Genomic DNA, 22,700 nt, shown 5'->3' with positions numbered 1-22,700 from the left:
CTGCCTCCAGTCGTAACATACGAGCATATAATTAAACATTCGTCTCGCGCTGGGGCAAATGAGTTTCGTTGCCGCTATTATCGAGTCAGTAGCCATTGATTAAGAGCAAAAAACAGAGGTTCACAAATTTTCTGTCACCACTCCTTTAATTTGGAGCAGTAAGCGGAATTTAATATGTCGTCCTAGGTACTTGAAAAAAAAACTAATTTGTAGGAACTTGGGGGACAAGTACATATTTTAATCGGCTTAGAATACACATAACACTGCAACAGCCTTTGGAGAAAGCTTTTTCAACGAATTATTGCCAGGTAGGAACCACACTACCTTTTCACAAACCACGCGACCTGTCTAACCCGAGTAAGAACATATGAAACAATTGGAAAAGGTTCTGCGAACTAGGTTGACTTCATAAAAATTAAAAAGAAAAAAAAAAGGTGCCGTTATGAAAGCACCTCTTAGAAGAAATTCTCACTGGCGTGAAGCCATGCTTTCAGCTTGAATATTCGCATCACCTGCACCTGGATTTATCTTTTTTATTTTTTAATGCTTAAATGTGTGTTATACCGGCTTATATGGACTAGCATAGAAAATTTTAAAAGGAACTTAATTTACCACTTATTATTTTCACCCTACCACTATTCAAATCCTGCTGCTATCTCAATTTGCTTCCACTTCTTTTCGAACCAGAAAATGATATTCATACAAGCCTAGCCCATATTCTTAAAAATACTGTGCAATTTAGTTCAGTATTAATAAAAATGCTTATTTTTTTATAATACGTGATATGTGCCATTCAAACTATTCGATTTGAAGTAATTTAGCCAAATCACTGTTCACTTTGAATTCACCTTGAAACTCAAAATTCCCTATTTTCCCATTCCTAATTGTTAGTTTCTGTTCTCGAGCTGTGCAAGACCGACAATGGGGCTAGTTGGTAAGGCTCCATTATGGTTAAAGCACTCTGATCTAGCGTCAACAACGAATGCTCGCTTTTCACCCCCATTGAAGTGCAGCCACCGTGGCTGGGAACTGAACGTGTGCGTTTTGTGATTGGCAGTGTAACGCCATAGGTTCCTGCGCACGATTCCCGCACGCGTAAAGCAGGGCACCCCCAAACTGTTCCGACCCCGGAGCACCTAAACTTCAGATCAGATACACTCAAACCTCATCATAACAAAGTCACATCTGCCACGAAAATAACTTCATTATATCCGAAAATTCGTTATACATGTTTATTTGTAATACTGTATACAGTCAAACCCCGCTACAACGAAATTGACGGTGCTCGGAAAAATGTTCGTTGAAGCGAACATTTCGTTGTAGTGAAATCGAAAAAAACATGGCTGACCTGAGCTAGTAGAACAGTGAAACTTTTATTTCCAATATTCAAAAAGTGTCTGCTGCTTCCTTTGCGTTCCCAGCAGCGTTACGACGCGATTCTCATATATGCATAGCGACGCCACGTTGAAAAGCACGCAGAAACAACGGCTTCCGCGAACGAATCAAACAAGCACGGGAGCGCAACACGAACTGCACAGTTCACGCTAACACTAGCTATTCGCCGACAACGGCGACATGCAGGCATACTATCGCGGAGCGATGACTTACGCCTTATTCTATGCTATTCTTATCCACCACTCGCGGCTGGCTGATCCCGTTGATAACGCGGACGAATTGTTGGTCCAACCACCGGTCGCACTGGCCAAGCGCGAAAAGCACGAAAAGCATTGGCATTGGAAAAGGCACCATTCCGCGACTGCACCCCAGGGCTGCTCGCGTTGATAACGCGGATGTGGCGGATGTACCGTCGCTCTGACCACTAGCGAAGCGCGAAAAGCACGAAAAGTATTGGAAAGGCATCGGAAAAGCTATCGTTTCGCGATTGCACTGATTGCACCCCAGTGTTGACAACTGAACTTTGGCTTCGGATTGTCTGCGACTCAGAAGCAACTCAAGCCAGTTGCGAAAGCAGGGCAGTCTGATCGCCGTCGCTATCAAGCAATGGCGGCCCCCATGCTCAGTCAACAGCGGCGGTTTCTGGTGGTTCCAACACGCGATTCAGACTTTGAATTCGTATTTTTATGTTCTAAAATGCATCAAAATGTCCGAGATTGTGTTTATTGCACGGTAAATTAAATTTTTGAGCCCCGAATGGCATCGTCAAATTTCGTTGAAGCGGAACGGCAGCAGAAAAAGTGTTCGTTGTGGCGAGCATATTTATGCATTGACTCCTATGGACTGTTGACGGGGAACCGAGAATTTTTCGTTGTACCGGAAATTTCGTTGAAGCGGAGTTCGTTGTAGCGGAGTTCGACTGCATATGACAACACTACTCTTCATTTACTTCGTTATATCAGTGTTCGTTATATCGAGGTTTGAGTGTACTCTCTTAAAGGGGTCATGAACCACTTTTCCAAGTAATGATGTAATGACCTCAGTATCGGAGTTTACTGCCTCCCAAATCGATTGCCACAAAAATTTCTCGAATCCGTCAAGAATGAGCGGAGTTACGGGTGTTTGGCGCACGCTCCCAGCGCTTTCTCTCTTTTCTCGTGCCGACGAGCGCACTCGAAGCTAGACAGGGAGGGATGACACGGGGGAAAGAAGTTATGCCAGCGCGTGTCATGAAACGCGATCGCTCTCCCACTGTGATTCGCTTGCGCGAGTGCGGCTACCGTGTACTGAGGAGTGCGGCGCCGGCAAGTGGCGGCACCCCGCGGCAAGAAGCGCATCTGATCCAAACGCCGCTCTCGATTTACGTCGGCTATCGGCCAATAAGCATGCTATGTCTCTTGCGACGTAAACTGACAGATGCCCCGCCCACCGACGAGAGTGAGAACCGGCCTCTTGTTTGAAAAGAGGGCGCCTGGGGAAACGGCAACTTCGCGCTCCGCTTGTGGCCTTTACGCGACGCGCACGACTGTAGTATTTGGCAGAGCAGTTCATAGCCGTGTCAGCTTTCTGCAGGATGTGTTTTTTCAACAAGCCCAAGGGGTGCTTCATGACCCACTTTAAGGGGGGACGTGGCTATGGGAATGGTAAATTTGGTCAAATTGCTCAATTTTTCAATTTATTTTTTTCTGCAATCCTGAGATCATGTTTTAAGTCATGGTGAAATATTAGACCAAAATAAGCAGCAAAAGTTGAAAAAAAAAAAAGCATTTTACTAGTGTGCTGTCATCAAAAACTATGAGAAAATTGGGCTTTAGAAAATGCAAATCTGAAGTTTTCCCTTGGCACAGTGCCACCATATTGGTGTCATCATAAAGAGGACAGATAGAGCTCAAGATAGCCGCAAAGCTGCATTTCTCCAATGAAAAATAAAACCAGCTTCCTTCCGAGTTCCATTTTCTTAGCCTTTAGCTCCATTTTCTTTGAGCTCCCCTTTCTCAGCTTTCATTTTTTGAACAGTTGCTGTCAGTCATCCCTGTGCCATTTCACAACAAATAAAGATATAACCATTCCGTTTTCTGTGCTTAGATCCTGCGACATTGGGGTGTGCCGTAAAGCTTTCCATATTTGTCTGCACATCATACAGATTTTTATAATTGGCTTTTTGTAAAAGTTGTCAGTAAGACAATATGTACAAGAAATTTCGAAAATATTTGTGTGGGCTTATGTGAACATTAAAAAATAAACCAATAGCATTACGGCACAGAATGGGCCCTTGTGAATATCCTTATGCAAAAATCTTGATGAACTTATGTCTAATTCATTAATTAATTTTGGGGTGACAATGAGAGTCTATCAAGTGTTGTAACTCAGAAACTACAGAAGATAGCTGAAAACCGATTTCAGTTATGATATCAGCACAATATATCACATCTGCATGCCAAATTTCATCACTTTATCTCTATAAATAACAAAGATAGTTTTCATTGCCACGTCCCCCCTTAAATCATGGCATGCAAACATTGTACATCTATTTGGCAATGAACGGAAGCTGCAGTCTCACCATCCTCTGCACGAATGGCGTCCACGTTGTGCTCGGACGTGGGTGCGAGCCACGAGTAGACCTGGTACGGTGTGGCCACCCGCTCAAAGGGATGCCGCTGGGTTCGCTTCTTCTGGATGAGCGCAAAGTTGCGCTTGAAGGAGCTGCTCACCTGCACAGTCCAAGAATTGGCAGTCCTCGGTGACTTGCCCAACTCTGAATTCCTTTGCACTGATAACAGAGACGAATGTCATCCCACCACTGCAGAGTTCACATGCTACGATTTTCGGATTCGCGCAGCAGCTTGATCACGTATCGCTAGCATGCTAGTTTTGAAAATTGGTTACTGTAAGTCATAAAGTTTCATACAATAACCTAGAGGGGAATCTGGCGCTGCGATCTTTCAACCACCATGGGACGATGGGAAGTACAGGCTTCGGATTGGATTCCGTTCCGTCTACGAGTCTTTTTCTACAGTTTCAGTTTTGTTCTTCACGCAACGTATGCAGTGGGGTGCGGTGCAAAGCACTAAAACAGTGCTTTGTTGTTGAAAGAGGCTGAAAACAGATCTCTTGGTTTGCTGCAACGTTGTGACTTTACAGGTTGTACTTGACAGTTTTAGCAAAGTGTCGTTCACTCACCGCTGCACACAGATGTAGCGTCCCATGCCAGTGCAGAAAGTTGCATGGAGTTCACGGTTTTTGATAAGCGCACGTTGTAAAACCACATTCAAATCGGCTGCAAACTGACGGTGACGCCATGTAGACGCACCACAACGCTCCTCTGACTCTGCTTAACAACAGAATGAACGAGAGATGCAGCATCGTTGGGAGCAGTCCACTGGGACAGACTCACCTGGCAGCGCAGCAGATGATACGTTAAGTGTTTCTCACTCAATACAGTACTGTTATTTCCATAAATAGATGATGCGTAATTTCCAGGGAAGAAACGATCATGTTTGTTTTCAAGTGTTGTAAAAAAAATAATTAATTGGTGATGCCAAATCTGGAACACAATTGCAGAGCAATGCATACCCTGGTGGCTGAATTTGTGCAGGCTTCACTTCAATCACACGGTCACGCGAACTTTCTGCAATAAGGTTTACATACAGAAGAATCAAGCAAGTCTGAAATGAAAGTAGGTTCGTATCACTTTGTTTTAAGTTCGGTGAACGAGCATCGCGAATCTCAAGAATGAAAACCATCCGAAGCAGATCCGAAGCCTGTACTTCCCATCATTCCCATGGTGGTTGAAGCACCGCTCAAGGAGCATGCATAGACACTAGCGCCAAATTCCCCTCTAGGTATTATATTATGAAACTCTATGCTGCAAGTGGTGATATTTGTGATTTCGATGATGTACTTTACAGGCAGTCTACGCTGATAGGAGTTATTTAACTCAACACACCGTTTTAGTGTTGCTTGAACAAGGAGAGGCTGAACCACGTGGCTAGTTGCTTACCTGACTCAGCAGGTCGACGAGGGAGTGATAGACATGCTTGGGTGAACACGGCCGTGGGTTGAACTCTTCCTCCGTGGACCTGAAGAACAAGTTAGTCACATGGTGTGTAAAGTTTCAGCAACAAATCAAATGCTCAGCAGAGAACAGGTGCACTAAAATAGAGGCACCACCCTTCTAACCATAATGTGAGCAAAACTAATCTCACACTGCCAAACACTTCTCCCATAGGGATTCAAAAAAATTTTTTTTTTCCTGCTGTAGTGTGCCTGAGTTAAGTTTGAAGCGCAAGGTGGCGTACATTTGTTATGCTGTCAAACTGGATACAGAGCGATTTAAAATCATAGTGCAGATAAAAAGACAACATGTTAGTGCTAAGATTCCATCTACCACATAGACTTCAGCTGCCAGAATCCACAGAAGTGGCTCTACAATTTGCTCCTAACGTTATGCTGCGAGGTGGACTGCACAATCATGTGCAGCCTACTTTGGTGTCATAAGACAAACAAAAGAGAAAGAAACAAAGACTGCTCCATAAAGTCCAGCAATGCAGGAAAAGACAAAGTAGCAGCAAAGCCTACCCGTGATTGTAAATACCGTATTTATTCGAATCTAAGCCGATGTTTTTTTAGAAAAAACGATGTGCAAAAGTGGAGGGGTCGGCTTAGATTCGAGTACAGTGACTAAGGTTTTTTTAAGTGCGAATGCACTTTATAAGCGACCCTGAATCCGCCGTCCCATAGCAACGGCGCGAGGAGCAGAGAGGAGCGTCTGTAGCAACGGCGCAGCGACGTCACGCCCCACGTGAGTGCGCGCGCTCCGCCCTCCGCTCCGTGGCTGCGCGCGCCCCGCGCATTGCCTGCGGTGATGAAGGCCGGCGGCGAGACGCCGAACGAAAGCGTGCGAAGCGAGCCGAGCACCCCGAAGCCGATCTGGCGCGGGGACGCGCGATGCGTGAGCGAGCGCGGGCCCTCGAATTCGATCGGCCGGACGCGCGCTTCAAGCGAGACTTCCTGGCCCGCAGCTTCGGATATAGCTGCGCGGTGTGCGATCGACTGTGGTTCGACAACAACCTGAGCCCCATCTCGGGCGTGCGCAACGCCGCCAACAAGTTGAACGCGTTGCGGGTTCTTTGGAACGAGTTCGGAAGACAGATCATCATCATCAGTAAAAGTGCTTTGCACTTAAAAACGGCCAGACCTCCGTGGGTCGGCTGGCGCGTGCTCTCTCGCTGCCGTCTCCTTCGCTCGGATCTGCAGTTTAGTCGCGCGCGCCCCCTCATAGCATCACCCCGTGCTTCGCACTTCCTCATACTCCCCTTCGGGGAAATGCGGGTTTTTTTTTTTTTTCTGGCCTTGCAAATTTCGGGGGTCGGCTTAGAATCAGGGCCGGCCTAGATTCGAGTAAATATGGTAATGAAAGTATGAAGCAGTTTCTACCCAGTATTTTTCTTTTTGTGCCAGCAATAGCAACGCCAGCTTTACATGAAGGAGAAGCAATATCGAAATAAGGCTTTTAAGTGGGAGTGTACAGCTGTTCATATTCCCATAATAAATTAGGTAACCCTCTGATGAAGGTGGTTTGTATGGTTTGTAATGATACATAGCTACGATTACATTGTGCAAATACAACCTATCGAAAGTTAAGGGGGACGTGGGTCTTGAAAAGAGTTTCTAATAGTTGGGTGAATGGAATGAAATTTAATACACTTATTCAGTTTTTTCTGCAGATTCCAATTCTCTGAGTAGATTTTTAATAGCTGCATTAGAACACAAGATATGCTAGTTCTACAATGTTTTCTAGCACAATTCTTACGGGGATTTTTGGCAACTTCTTTTCGTCAAACACAAAACAAAAGTATGTGCCAAGACTGCCAGTCTAGGCGATGATGCTATTTATTTTCTTATAAAGTTGTTCACCAAATGATAATTCTCGATAATCGTAAAGTATATGAAGCAAAAATTTTTCACTCATATTTGCATCCATTTTTTTTTGCATTTGAAGTTCGATGAAAACAATCAAATTAGCATCATTGGCCAGACGAGCTCTCTGGCAATCTTGCCACATACAGTAAAAGCTCGTTAATTCAGATTTCACGGGACCGGAAAAAATGTCCGAATTAACCGAATGCCGAATTAACGAATGAACAGGAAAAACAACATTAAAATCAAGTTGGAGAAGCATACCTTTATTTGCTGAAGTATTTTGTAATGGTCGTCTGCATTTTCACGCAGATTCCGGCTTACATTACAATTTTTCTTAACTTTTCCAAATGACCAACAGCACGCAAACTGTCGGAAGTGCTCAGGCAAACGCCCTCTAATATCAAAAGCGCCTCCGAGACTTCCCGTGAGGTGCGATGAGATCGCGACATCATTAATAATTTCTTGATCGGGCAGGAGACCAGTCGTGGCGACACAATCATCAATCGCGATGTAGTCCTGAAGGGTCATATCTGTGGGAAGGACAGCATCGAAGGTCAAGCAGTCACCGTCGGTGGACTCGGCTGACACCTCGTCGATGCCACCGTCGGCTACTGCCGCATGCTCGGGCCTCACATGTAAACACGGTCACAACGGGAAAAAACAAGAACTCCGCAAGAAGAAATGGTGCCGACACAACCCAAGGGAAAATGGCGTCGGAGGCGCAGTGGAGCCAGAGAACATCTACCACTGTGGAGCGAAGAAAGAAGACGCCGACGTTCGGTGACGCTGCGATCGCCCCCACTAGTTGATGACGATGGCGATGTCACTCAAGTTTCGGTTTCGCCCCAGTGGTGCCAGCGCTGCTTTACCACACATTTGTGTAGCGGCAGCCGTCAGAATTTGTCCGAATTAAGCGGTGCGGAGCCCAATTCTGACGAATTAACGAAGGTTTGGTCCCATAGATTAACATGCACTTTGGCCGGGACCAATAGAGCCGTCCGAATTATCCGAATTTCCGAATTAACGGGTGTCGAATTAACGAGCTTTTACTGTATTTCGTTTTTGTGTTTTACAAAGCAAAGTTGCCAACAAATACCGTAAGAAATATGCTCTCAGAAAATGCATATCTTTTGTTCTAATGCAGATAATAAAAATCTACTTGAAGATTTGGAATCTGCAGAGAAAACTGAATAAGTGTATTAAATTTCATTCAGTTAGCCCAACTAATAAAAAATAGTTAGCATTCTTTGTGTCCTTGGCTTTCTGCGTAACTGTTTTGGGCACAAAATAAAAGCTGTCAAATTAGACTAGTTATGTGTGTGGGCACTTCTTGCAACAGTCTTGGTATCCTGCAGCCACTTACATAATGGATCCAAAAATGAAACCACAGCATTTGGCAACGTAGTACAACGGTACAGTGCATGACAACTGTCATTCATCAAACTTACTCGTTGATATAAAAGCCTCTCGTAGACGCTGTGATGTGGTACCTCTTGTCTTCTAGTGTCACGACATACAGGTACATCAGGTCCCCTGCACAGAGTGAAAATAAGACTCGCAGCTGTTTACCATGTGGCAAGATGGTCGCACACAATCCAATGAGGAAGTACGTCATGTGAGGGTAGCTCTGCCTTGAGGAAGTATTCAGAGTGAAATACACTCAAACCTCATTATAACGAAGTCACATCTACCACGAAAATAACTTCGTTATATCCGAAAATTCGTTATAAACGTTTATTTGTAACACTGTAGCTATGACAAGACTATTCTTCATTTACTTCGTTATAACCGATAATTCGTTACATCCGTGTTCTCTATATCGAGGTTTGAATGTAATACCCAGCCCTTTTTCTGGGTACACAAAAGCTGTGCCCCAAATTGAGAGAAGCAACTCACCATGCAGTTTTCTTGGCCCAGGTGGGGGGTTCCAACCACTTGTAGTCAACACTTTTAAGGCTTGATAACTCTGCAAGCAATAAAGAGAGGGGGTGGGTGGGTTTCTTGAGAAACCTCTCACTGCAGTCATTCTAAGTTATACAGATAAAGTGTATGCTGACAATATTTTAAAAATAAAAGCTAGTACAGTAGAACCCCGCTGATACGTTTTTGAAGGGACCGTAGGAAATAAACGTAAGAGACGGGAAACGTAACAGCCGAAAAACAGGAAAAACGGCAAAATATTTAGTGGTACAGAATTTTATTTCAATTCTTACGAGCAGCACGAAAATTGGCGCGCTCAGCCACGATCTAGTCGATGGATAGAAACGCGGAGCTTAGGACGGCCTTATCCACAGAAATGTAATCAACGTATGTGATTTTTTTAACACCAACAGCTGTAGGCATGAAAGAACTAAGCACACGCAATCACGACCGGCGCGGCGAGTCCGACCGCGAACTGCACGCACGACCATGCGAGCTCCAACCAGCTCGAACTCCTCCCGTTCTCCGACAAATAACGATGATGATGAGTCTACGCCAACGCGATGGCAGAAGTGAATGCCAATCTCGAAGGCCTTGCTTTCGCAAGCAATTACGTCATACACGCCATGTTCGTGCAATGCAAATCTCAGAGGCTATGCTTTTGTCAATAGTAAATGCCAATCTCGAAGGCCTTGCTTTCGCGAGCAGTTACGTCATAGACGCCATCTTTGCAATTTGAATCTCGAAGGCCATGCTTTTGTTTGCATCAATTGAAAGATTCTGTTGCTTGCGCCTCTCATGCGGCTAATATTACGGTCAAACGAGGCCAAGCTGCGTGAAAATGCACCATGGCCGCTCTCTTTGGTAGTCACTCGGTCGGCTCCGGGCGCACTTCGCGACGTATCATACGGGAACGGTCCGACAGTTACGACGTAACAGCGGGGTTCCCAATACATTGTATCCTATGGGAGCTATGCCGGGACCGGCGGAAAACGACGTAACAGCCGGGAAAACGTAACAGCCGGGAACGTAACAGTGGGGTTCTACTGTATAGCGTTAAGTTCGAAAATAAAGAGTGCCACACCATCCTCTCAAAAGACAGCATACAGCTCGTTCAAGAAACAAGGTTTCCGTCCGAATCATACGAAATACCGAGGCATCAACACCAACATCAATATGCTGAGGTCTACAGTGAGCAAAAGTCCTGTGACGAGGAACAAAAAATATTTCGGTTGAATTGATTGCCAACACTGCACGGGATTTTCACACTGCTATGCATGCAAGTTTGTACGGCTAGCTAGGAAGTTGGAAATTCAGTGGTGCGCTGCTAATTGTTCCTGGCTGGAAAGAAGATCTTGCCTTTTTCGTGCATACAAATTGCCCAACTTTAATAATAATAATAATATCTGGGGTTTAACGTCCCAAAACCTCAATATGATTATGAGAGACGCCGTAGTGGAGGGCTCCGGAAATTTCAACCACCTGGGGTTCTTTAACGTGCACCTAAATCTAAGTCCACGGGCCTAAAATATTTTCGCCTCCATCGAAAATGTAGCCGCTGCGGCCGGGATTCGACTCCGCAACATTCAAGTCAGCAGTGGAGGGCCCAACTTTAACGTCCGTCTTCTAATTATGTACAAAGCCTTCAAACTTTCCAGTAAACCTAACAAATGCCATCTCATGTAAAGGATGCGAAACGTAGGGGTGTAGCAAACTTTTTAATTAATCAGATGGAAGGTAGAGACTTAAAGGGATTCCGTATTGGAGGGATTGGCATTAGCTTTGCTCAGATGGGTGGGGAGGACAGGCGGTTATTTGATATGCACTTGCACCACAGTATGCAAGTGGCTTAGCACTATGCACATAGTAGTGGTGTCAGGGCAGTCACAATCTCACTCTCCCAAGTGAAATGTGCCTACTGAGACGCTTAATGAATTAATCTCTGCCCTTAACCAAAATTCCGCGCTCGCTCGCTCCGTCACCCACCTTCTGGTCCTTAGGCTGCGGTAGCAGAGGCACGAGTGGTGGGCTTTCCTTGCAGCCTGGGATTATGTAGTCGGGCGGTGTGCAGTCAACAGACTCCCCTCGACTCTTCTTCTCTGCAGAGGTTAAAGTACATCATCATCAGCCTGACTACGCCCACTTTAGGGCAATAAAGCCTCTCCCATGTTTTATCAAATGACCCAATCCTGTGCTTGCTGCGGCCGCGTTATCCCTGCAACCTTCTTAATCTCATATGATCAACCTTACTTACTGCCTCGCATAAAAGAGGTCCGTGGTTCGAATCCTCGTGCCGCGTAATTCCCACTGAATTAGGAAAAAAATTTGCGTGTTGATGGAATTGCATAGAAGAGGCCAATAACAGCTGGTACTGCACCCCCTCATCAGACACGGAGTGGACACCCTGGTGCAGTACTTGGCTACTAGTACCTCCCATATGAATACACCAATTGGAACGACATGCTCGAATAACACTAATCGTTCTAGATTATTTTTTTGGCCAACGGATAACAGACAACAATTTTGCAAATTTACTGGCGCGGCACTTGCATCAAAACAGGTCTGCACACATTTACTCGACGCCTTTCTGCAAACTTTTGCTAGATATGCCTTGCGGCAAATGTCTAAATAAAGGAAAACAGCAATATAATAGAAAAGGTGACAAAACGTGCCAGCTTAATTACTGCTTTGACACAAAGTGGCAAGGAAATGTCAATTTACGGGGCTTAATGCCCCAATGCAGGCTATGGAGGGCATCGCAGCGAGGGTCCCTCGATTAATTTCAACTAAATGTTTACTTTTAAAGGTGTGCGAAAATCTACTTATGTAAATGTATTCAATTATGCCTTCATCGGAAGGCAGTCATCGCAGCTAAGAATTGAACCACATTCCTCACGAGCTGCCCGAGAACACCACAAACACCAAGCCACCACGCTGAGCGGAAGTGGGGAGGAAAAAATTTTTAGGAAACGATTTTCTCCGATAGCTGTAAAGTTTCATGGTGCAAGGTCCGCTGATGGCCAAAATGCATCATGAGGTATCAAGTATTCAACAGTGCATTTAATGAAAAGGTTGGAAAGATGTCGCAGTATAAAGGACATGGTTACAGTAAAGTGCACAAAATATATAAAAAATAACATGACAATGACAAGCGAGATGCACCATGACTGTAAAGTATATGTCATTAGAGTGTCGGGTGATACCACACTTACTTGAATCTAGGCCGGCCCTGATTCTAAGCAGACCCCAGAAATTCGCAAAACTTGATAATTGTACTCGAATCTAAGTCGACCCCCCCCCCCCCACTTTCGCACATGTTTTCGAAAAAAAAAAAGAACATCGGCTTAGATTCGAATAAATACGGTAAAACATCTAGTTACAAGTAGAAACATCACCACGCTAGAGCCTTTGAGCGTTAACAGAATCTCCTTCCAAGTCAATTTCTATGCACAGCTTTCCACCATATTGCAAACTTAATAATGGATTTGTAAATAGTACAACAAAACACATAACGGAAGAAATGAAAAAAAGTCTCGTTACATCCAATAATACAAAATTCCCCCTCACCCAGTATGTCCCCTTGCGTGACTACATTGAGGAAGGCCAGTGAGCTGCAGTCCAGGCCGTTGTAGGCATCACCGGGATCCAAGGACTTGAGCAGGTCTCGCACGTGACGCACGTGGATGCGTGCCTCCCGCACCGTGTAGGGCTCTGCGCGAGGCCAGGCCACGTGCCACTTCATCAAGAGATGCTAACACTAGCCACAGCACTAAACAAGCAGTAGGTAGTTCGTTCACCAACACTTCCACACCTAGACTTCTCTTTCTTTCTCTTAAGATTAAGAAAAATCACAATGCCCGGAGTATGTACTGTGCATTCACAGTTGCGCTTCAGGCGGCAAAGAAACATTCAACGGTAGATGTACTTTTATGACATCGCTTCACTTGTTCTCGGATGAATGCCTGCCGACGTGGAACATAAAATGTAATTCAAGCCTGCTGCTGGAATAGCCCTTTTGTGAATGGCATGGAAATAGATAAGACGCCCTCGGCACGGTTGACGGCCTTTGAATGGAAGGGAGCCGAAAGCATTTACGTTCCTTTTGCGAGGCGGTTGTGTGGAAAGGCAGAGATACCATTACAGCATGGCTTGCAAGTTGGGGTCTGTAAAACACTGGACAGTAGCGAGAAATCATACTGTGGGAAGACAACGGCTCGGGTGGTGTCCGTGGAACTCAACAGAATTAGGTGCATAATGATGGCAAAATTAAGCAACTGCACGACAAACCGTATTATCAACCCCACGAAATGAGCAATGTAGTGACACAAGTTTATGCAAAAACCCACAGAAGTTATGATGTCACCCACAGCAGACTATTGTTAAGCCAAACTTTCATGAGCCAGATATTTTGGTTTAAAAGCAACTCAGCAAAAATGTCAGGCATAAGGCGTACACCTATGCACCCGCACTTGAGCTTCAGCAGATGTACAACTAGGACAGCTAGCTAACGAAGCAGATTGTAAACACGATGCCTATGTACCGTATTTACCCAATTCCAAAAATCATATAGAACAAGCTTAGTAGACTTTGCAAACAGGGCCATGGACACCGACCTTCGACCACCTTGATGAGGGATCCCTCGACAAGGCCCGGGATGTTCTTGAGCTCGGCAAAGTTGTCCAGCGTGGTGCCGTCCAGCTGGAGGCTGAAGCAGGTCCGATGGCACGTGTCCTCCCGGTCCATCAGGAGCTGGTGGATCTCCTGGACCAGCTCCATAGAGCTCACCTGCAGGCGCACGTGGGCGTTGAAATTATGCGAGCAAACAGGCCCCGTTTCCACTATAAGCTGTTAGAGCAAGCGCAGTCAGAATAAAAGATTACATCCTGTGGTTTCACAAGCCAAAACCACGATATCATTATGAGTCACGTGCCGTAGTAGGCGGACTCTGCAATGATTTTGACCACTTGGGGTTCTTTGGTGTGTACTTAAACACGAGTACATGGGTGTTCTAGCCTTTCAGCCCTATCGAAATACAGCTGCCATGGCCTGAAAGTGAACCCTCACTTCTGTGAAACACCACAGCCTCTAATCATGCATCATCTGGAGCCCCTACATAAAACAATAACACAAAGGTATTTTGTTGCGCTAGTTGGCACACAGTGGCAGGTTCTTCTAGTAAATAACTTTGCAAGGGAACAACAGAACAGAAAAAGAAAAAAGGAATGGGAGCGCTACTAACAGCTGAATTTAATTGGACAGAAGGACTTACGTAGCAACACAAAGAAAGGCAAATGTCTAGTAAAACACAAAAGGTATAGAAGCACAAAATGCAAGGCTGGATAAGCTGTTCTTCAGCAAATTCACACAGTCCATTGTTAACAGTTGTCTATGTCAGTAATGTAGCATGTCATATCCATTCTTGAAAATTAAAGTTTAGAGCAAGTCGCACACAAGAACTTGTTTATGGCCTAGGTGGCCCTTGCTACGAGACTTAACTGCCGTGAAAAAGGCACACACAAAGCAGATAAGAAACACAAAACTGCCCGTGTTGTGTTTGCATTTTTCTAATCTCTGCTTCCTGCGAGTCTCTTTAGAGGCAACTTTCTCAAGGTCACACTTACAATACAGTTAAAACTCGATATAACAAAACTCAATTTTACAACGTTCTTGATCTAACGAATAAATTTTCATTCCATGGAAAATACCTATGGGGTTCAGTGTTGTCATCAACCCAACTTAGTGAACTAAACTGGCCACCGAAACCGATTTAACAAAGTTCTTCCTGAAATTACTGAGTGAAAAAGCGGTGATTTTAAAGAAACTTTGAGAGAGGAAGGTTTCTCTTCGAGTGTGCCCTCTAAGTGCTATTGTGTTAAAACATCTAGGTGCCATAGTTATGGCCCTAGCTTTGCTTTGACGGAGCCACATGCCATGCGAACGCACAGAACAATGGACTCAGCAGCCAGTAGCATTCTTACGTACCGGGTGGCGCTAGAGGCAGCGGTGGTTACTTTGGTTATTTCACGGTTTACGCGACCGGATAGTAATGATCACCGCCTCCCATATTTCACTCTCAGCCTGCTCACACAGTCACTGCATTCGGTCTCCGCGTCATCGTTTATCGGTAGGTGATCATAACTCCATGCGAACATCTACCCGGCCTGCATCGCCCGGATATGGTGTCCCTTATGTGTGGGCCGGCCTCCGGCCACCCTCGTGGACTTTTCAGATGTGCAGGCATGGGTTGCTGACAGGAACAATGCCGTGGTAGCTTTTGGGTGCTGCTACATTACAATTTTAGATTTCGAAGGACCAATAAACCCCTTCCTTGACTTTACGAAATTCCCGATTTAACGAAATTATTTGAGCATCCCCATCACTTAGCTAAATCGAGTTTCACCTGTATTGTTGGAAAAAAAAAAGAAAGCAAACAAGTTTTAAAAATTAAATGCCAGAGTTTTATGTGGCCAAACAACGTAAGCATTTGTCCGTGTCGTTTCCTTTACCACTGTCCCCTCTGAAAGAAATCGCACTGCTTCCTTTTCAATGTCTTAAACCACAGTATATTTAGGAGGCACACTATGGTGGGTTCATTTCAACCGCCTGGGGTTGAAATGAATTTACAGATTTAAGAGCTAAAAAAAAAGTCACAGTTATGACACAAGGGCAAAGCAATGAATGCGATAGCAACAAATTGGAATGCTACATGAAGAATGGCAAGAAGCTCGAAACTTGCTGCACGCTGCTCAAGCACAAAGGACACACGAAAATAACACACACAGGGCGAGCACAAACTAACAACTGTCACAGCTCAACACATGCAGTGCACTGCTGAAACACAAAACAGGGTGCATGAAAATAATGCACAGGTATACAACTGCAAGCTAACAACTGTCACAGTTGTTACTTCAACTAGCCCTTACTTTGGCTCTTCTAGCTAGCAGCTCACACCATTCGCAAATGCGGCTGCTGCAGCGAGCGAAGGGACCTTCGTGCAGTGTAGAGCTTCAACCCAAACTTTGCGGTGAAATTGCAAGACGTACGAACCTCCCCCCTCAAGAAATAAGCACGCGAGCACAAGCAACCATGTCCTGCATGTCAAAGTACAAGTCGGAGGCGCACATCCCAACTCCAGTGAAACAAGAGAGTCTGAGAATTGGGCACCCAAGAAGCTACGGGACCCAAGAAATATGCGAGCCACCAGGGCGCATGCGCGGAACTCAAGGCACTCTTGGGCTTTTGCGCACGCGTTGTCCCAAGACCCAAAAATCAAAAACTAGCGTGGACTGTCAGCGAGATGATGCAAACTCAGTGCGGGCAATGACGCAGCATGGCCTGTGTCCTGTACAATTTTATAAATTTTGCCACACATGGCGTCCCGTGCGTTTGACCCAACTCTCAAATGCTGCTGCTCCACCAAACACAAGAGAAGTGTGACCTTTGCGCCATCTTGGGTGATAATGAACATGCTGAAGGACTTCCGAGCTCTGCGTACCACCAGCGGTAGCTGGTGTACAGTCAACTGCCGATTCTTCGGACGCCCGATTTTCCGGACATGCTCAAAAATTCGGACGCTTTCGTGGCACTGTCACCAGCCCCATAGACATCAATGGTAAAGAATTTCGGACGCTAAAACTCTTCGGCGTCCGATTTTTCGGACTTTCTGCCCAAACTGCAGGTCCGAAAGGCAATAATTGAAGCCCCCACCTCTGCCGCGTCTATCATCTCGTAGGTTCGAACCAGCGCTTTCGCGAGTCGACCTGTTTGCAACAGTAGCAGAGTCCAAAAGTCAGCTTTGTCGCGATGCCGAAGTGTTATGGGTTGAAGCGGACCGGAAATTCAAAGGGGCCACTATCACGGCGCCGTGCGGCGATGTCTTTACAGATAAGCAGTGGAAATGCACGGAGGCGTGATGGCGGCAGGGGGCAAACGCGCCAGTACGGCTCAATCGCTGACATGCCTTATGATAAGCATCTTCAGTCAACTGCTCGATAGTGCGTGTGGCCTGGTGCAGTTGCATGCATAGTGCACGCATTTAATAGGTGAGAACCCAAATGCACCGCGCCGCCATTCATGCTGCCTCTTTGTGCGACCGCTAAGTGCGCCGCACAGACGCGTTGCCTTCACGAACGAAACCAGCTCGTCATCGTACAGCGATCACATCACACTGGCGGAGATGCAGGCGGACTTGGTTGCACGTAAGCGGAAGTGCGGGCAGCAACGCATTGACAACTTTTTTCGGCCACCGGGATTCTGAAGTGTCAATAAAAGTATTTTTTTCTTACGCATTCGTTTTTTCGGACATTCGATTATTCGGACTCATTTACGTTCCCCGTGGAGTCCGAATTATCAGTCGTCGACTATATAAATAGCTCGCTGTTAGTATGCTGGAGGATGTATACTGCGTGGCACAATTGTCTAACGCAGTGCACTGCGCGGCGAAAAGCAGCAGGTTCGAATCCCCAGTTGCGCACATTTGAAAATTTTTCTTCTGAATTATTTTTATTTGTTCCTGTTATATATTACATATACGGGACATGACGGCGACAACAAGAATCTGCAGAGAGTGTCCATATAATTTCTATCGCAATAATAACAGAGTCCACGCATAAGAACACTCACCTGAATGTCGAACGTCTCCAATCCCGGTGCCTGAATTCGTACATTGAATCCAGTGTCCTGGATAAAGACGAGCTCCTGACCACCAGTCTCCGACGCGGCTTCTCCTGCAGCTGCGTCCGGCTTGGGCACAGCACCATCTTCTTCCTCGGAGGTCGAGGAACCCTTGCCACTGTCCTCAGCCGAGCCAAGACTGGACGCATCTGCCTCCGCTGCGGCAGTCATGGCTTCTGGCTTTGATTCTGCACAACCAGGAAAACAAAAAACAAACAAACAAAAAATTTGTACAAACTCACATGGTAGTTGTAGCATAGAGCACAAGTACACTGAAACCTCATTATGACAAAGTTGCATCTGACACGAAAATAAGTTTGTGATAATCGAAATTTCGTTATAAATGTATTGTAACACTGTATATATGACAAGACTATCCTTCATTCACTTCGCTATAACCGATAATTCGTTATATCCATGTTCGTTATATCGAGGTTTGAGTGTTCATGTCTATGAATGTATACAGCCTTGTTGTTGCTGTTGGGTGGCACATGCCAGCGTGTGTACGTGAAGGTGGCAGGGTACGATGGCTGCTGGTCGGTGTTAAATTTCAGTTCACTCAATGTTCAACTGGCTATTAAATATTTTTTGGTGGTGGTACAACGTAGCCTGACATCACTCACTGCAGCTTGCTAGCATAGCCGAGTATAATTTTATTACAATTATAAACCCATGTTGGCTCCCAACTGCACTCTGTCCGGAATGCGCCCACCATGTCAAGGGTTGTCTGTGACAAGCAGGGCCGCCACTAATGGCTACTTTTCACCAAATTGGCAAATTTGAGAAGCCCGTGGCGACCTAAAATTGTGCGTGGCGACATGGCGAATTTTTGGCTATTTCCGGCTTAGGTCTCGACTGAGTTGTGCATTCTATGCTCATTGTCTTTCCAACGAATGATTGGCATTTTTTCTATTTTTTTGGTATTGAACTCACCAGTAGAAGGCACACTTTACACGTAATCCAGTACACTTATTCTGTTTCTCATGGGGATCGCCTCAATTAAGCTAGATCCCGGAGGTACTGGTGCCTCCCCCAGCAAACTCCCAGCAAAATGTAAGTCAGCGGATTGCTTCACATGCCGCGAGGCAGTGGTGTTAGACTAAGTTCTTTAGGTGCTTTAAACTTCTCTAAAGTTTCGCTTCTGAAGTGGCTAGACGATGGGTAGGCCGTGTGTTCCGACCATAGCTCCAACTTTTCTGAATAGCTTGTCGACTTCGTCACTGCTGCAGTACCCCCCCACTTTTGTATGTAGAGTTTATTTTTGTTATTAACATACTTTTCTGGCAGACCAAGGAGTCGGCTTCTCTGGGCAGCCTTCAGAAACTGCACCGAGGCGAATGTGTAGTGTAAGCTTGACCGCACAGAAAGCGTGGTGCGGGCACTGTAAAGGTCACGCAGTACTTTCGATGAAGTTATTTCCGTTGCTTTGTAATTAAGTTGTTTGATCATTGGACGTATGATTGCACTGCAATGATATTGTTTAATTTATCTGAAGGAAGGCTGCACATGCCATCTCTCTCTTTTTCTAAAGACTGCTTCGCTCTGTATTCGCTTCAACTGAAACTAATTCCACCACAAGCTTTTGGTATGAGGCGCTAGCATTCAGGGGTGCTGCTGGTGTATGCTCTCTCTCAGCGCTCGCCATTAGAGCCATCGGGATCCTGACACTTCCGATCTCAAATGCTGAAGCGGAGTCTTTTCTCATGTCACCTTGACTAGCACAGAACTTCGCAATAAGATGAAGTTGGACCTTTTAAAGTCCATCTTAGGGATCAAATGTGGCCTTCGTTTGCAGTAAAAGGCGTCGACAAACTATGCTGTTTCGAAGGAAGTTCTTCGCCAAATGAGGGCGAATTATCCTGGGGCTTCCAGCATTTACCAACAGTGTCCCTTTCGTGATACCCAGTAAGTGCGTCGGGGTCAAGTACCTAGGGATATTTATGGCCATGAGGCGGATGCCTGGCATGTGTGCAATAAAAAAACATTTACTCGGGCATTTTTCGCTGTTCTCGGCGAGCATGTGCAGTAAAAACAACTGCTATAAACCATTTTATATTCTTTCATTTAAGTTACATTTCAGTTTCATTTAAGTTTTATTTAAGAAATGGGCAGTGGTGCCCGGTATCGTATTAGTTCGTACTCAAAAGGTATAAGAATCACTAATGATTGGTTCCTTTAAGACTTCTGTCATATTACCTTCAATAAAGCTTTTAATTCATGTATGGGAACATAAAGCTGTCTACAAACAACGCTGTCGCGCTTTTCACACGAGGTTTGCCACATTTTCACCTTTACAAAGAGCAGACTGCGATGGAAGAATATCATGAGCGTTCCATTCATAACGGCTCGTAATCCTTGCACCAACAAGCCCATCTCACTGCTAGTCTGAGAACCAGACAACTCCAGCACTCCCATGATAAAGCTGGCGATGCCACTGGCATTGGAAAACGCCAGTATAATTTAGGAGTTACGGATGGTACTGTATTCTACAGGGCTACACATAATTTTCTATTTTTATTACTCGGCATGCCACACATATGTAGAGTGGCGACATTTTTGGCTAAATTTGAACAAAAATGGCGATTTTTGCGACTTTTTGCACGTCGCTTGGAGACATTGACTGGAAAGTCAGCGGCAACCCTGGTGACAAGACAGATCTTCCCGAGAGCCAGCCATCTAATGCTTACATGTAAAACAAACATACAAACTGTTAATTGCACATTCCATGTTATGGCGCAAAGTGGACTACATACAACTTCATATAACACAGTTAGGCATGTACCTAACTGCAATTATTCCATTCCTACAGTAACAATGTTCCAGGGATAACCATATAGGCCTTTCATTTCTTTGTTTTCCTCTGTTTTCACGTGTTGCCTACACAATTCGGCATTCTTTAAGACCCCTAAACCAACCAGATGTCGAAATTTAGTTGTGGTGTTGCAGTTGTGCACGAGTTGACAACGAATACGTAGCCATGAGAATTTTTCGAAACAGTGCCATAATGGCGGGAGTTACATGCGTTTGATGATACAAAAGGGGCCCTCGCTAGTTTCACTCTTTCCTTCGCTATGTTTCGTTCGTTGGCTCGTCTCCCCTCCTGGCTGAAGTCCCTAGATGTCTCACTTTCACCTAAGTAGCGACAACTGCTGCCATGTTCTTCCTAACCTAGAAGAATTACAAAGCCACGCACGTTTAAGTACATTAGCCATGCACCTTTCAGCGGACAATATGCGAATGCAACACTCATCTGTCCCCCCGCTAATCCCCCGTCATTAGTCAGTGGGAGACGCGTCTCCCGCTTTTTCACAGGTGCTGGAAAAAAGTTAGGAAGAAAATGGCTGCCGAAAACAAGCTTTACCCAATGAGGCAGCTGTTCAATGGTTGTCACTACTTAACGAAGCAGAGAAAAAAAATGTAGGGACTTTACTTCTGGCTGAGCACTCCTCCTCACCATGCAAGGAGGAAGAGCAGCAAGCACGCGTACCTGCGAGTGGACAAACAGGTGTTGTGGATGACGAGCAGACGACATGTTGATGCCATGGCAAACGATGAGGGGACGAGGAATGCCGAAAGGCATGGGAGAGGAGAAGTGATTGTTTTTTGGAATTTGAGGGACGCCTGCGGCTTGTAGCACTGCCGCGTTTGGCATTGTTGATCGCGACGGCATTCTGAACTCGACGTGTGCGTTTATTTGAAACGTTAAAACACCATAAGGCAGGCCATTCCACCAAATGTCCATAGAGTTCACACAATACTGAAGATGCACGAAAAAAGTCGAGATTTGAATCAAGCATTTAAATGTGGAGTTGGTTAGGCGCAAATGCTTAATGAACATGCGTTGTCTGGCTATCAGAATCAACGAGCTTTAGTGAACGAGTTGTATATTACCGTATACGAACGATGCACATGGCAAAGAAAAGTTCTTTGCTTTGTTGCACTGCTCTCGATTTGTAACCTGGCATTCTTTAATGTTCACAGTATCCGCAACAGTTCTGGTGAACAAGTGGAGCCAAACACGACATTCCATGTACAGAGAGTTTCTGAATCACATTTTTTTTGTAGATGGTCAATACCAAGGTGTCAACTGGAGATGCCCTTAGTACACTAGGCTGTCTTGTCCAAGTCAACTGCACTGTGGCAACAAGAAGTTCGGCAAAAATATTATGCTCATAAATAGTAACAGAAACAAATATTTGAAATAGTGCTTGGAGACATTAGATTCGTACGAGTGAAGAAGAGAGGTTGAGCGAGAACTGGCACACTAACTTGGTGACCGCTCTTCAACATGCAAGACTGTAGACAAGATACAAGTGCTGTAGTCATCATATAATATTATCACAGTCCAAGAAAAAGTAAAAAAAAAGTCACCATGGCACCATAAGGATTTGGGCTTGGCTGCACTGTAAACAATGAACGGTCAAGCTGCATGCGATTCTCCGCTTTTGAGGGATTGCTACTACTGACTAGCACATCACCTTGCCTTGTTCTCTTCAGTCACACTGAATGGCACTTTGTGAATTTAGAACATCACCATGTGACGGAAAACTGATTCTTTCCTAACTCTGAATAGAAAACTTTTCCTACTCTGAGGTAGTGACAACTGCCTCCGAGTAGGAAAAAAGAGAGAAAAAAAGAAAGCGGACTTGAGTTGTTTACTTTTGCCAGAGCATGCACCACAAGGAATTGCATAGCTAGAAACATCTCAAGGGGACCACATTTGCAACACTACTGACTTTCTGTCTGAGCCACGGCCAATGATGTGAAACAAATTCAGGATAGCAATAACA

The 22,700-nt window shown here is 45.2% G+C and overlaps 1 protein-coding gene across 1 annotated transcript in view; it reads right to left on the bottom strand.

Moving 5' to 3' along the window:
• Window positions 1-22,700, bottom strand: part of LOC119390512 (clustered mitochondria protein homolog) — a 90,656-nt gene that overhangs the window by 50,194 nt on the left and 17,762 nt on the right. Inside the window, exons 2-9 of the mRNA XM_037658126.2 lie at window positions 17,860-18,098; window positions 13,851-14,022; window positions 12,805-12,948; window positions 11,224-11,336; window positions 9,214-9,283; window positions 8,766-8,850; window positions 5,396-5,474; window positions 3,956-4,106 (exon numbers count right to left, since the gene is read on the bottom strand). Coding sequence (XP_037514054.1) covers window positions 3,956-4,106; window positions 5,396-5,474; window positions 8,766-8,850; window positions 9,214-9,283; window positions 11,224-11,336; window positions 12,805-12,948; window positions 13,851-14,022; window positions 17,860-18,098 — 1,053 coding nt within the window. The remainder of the gene's footprint in view (window positions 1-3,955; window positions 4,107-5,395; window positions 5,475-8,765; window positions 8,851-9,213; window positions 9,284-11,223; window positions 11,337-12,804; window positions 12,949-13,850; window positions 14,023-17,859; window positions 18,099-22,700) is intronic.

The sequence above is a fragment of the Rhipicephalus sanguineus genome, chromosome 4 (assembly GCF_013339695.2).
Source record: "Rhipicephalus sanguineus isolate Rsan-2018 chromosome 4, BIME_Rsan_1.4, whole genome shotgun sequence".
Taxonomy (NCBI): domain Eukaryota; kingdom Metazoa; phylum Arthropoda; class Arachnida; order Ixodida; family Ixodidae; genus Rhipicephalus; species Rhipicephalus sanguineus.
This window is presented reverse-complemented; position numbering and strand designations above follow the sequence as displayed.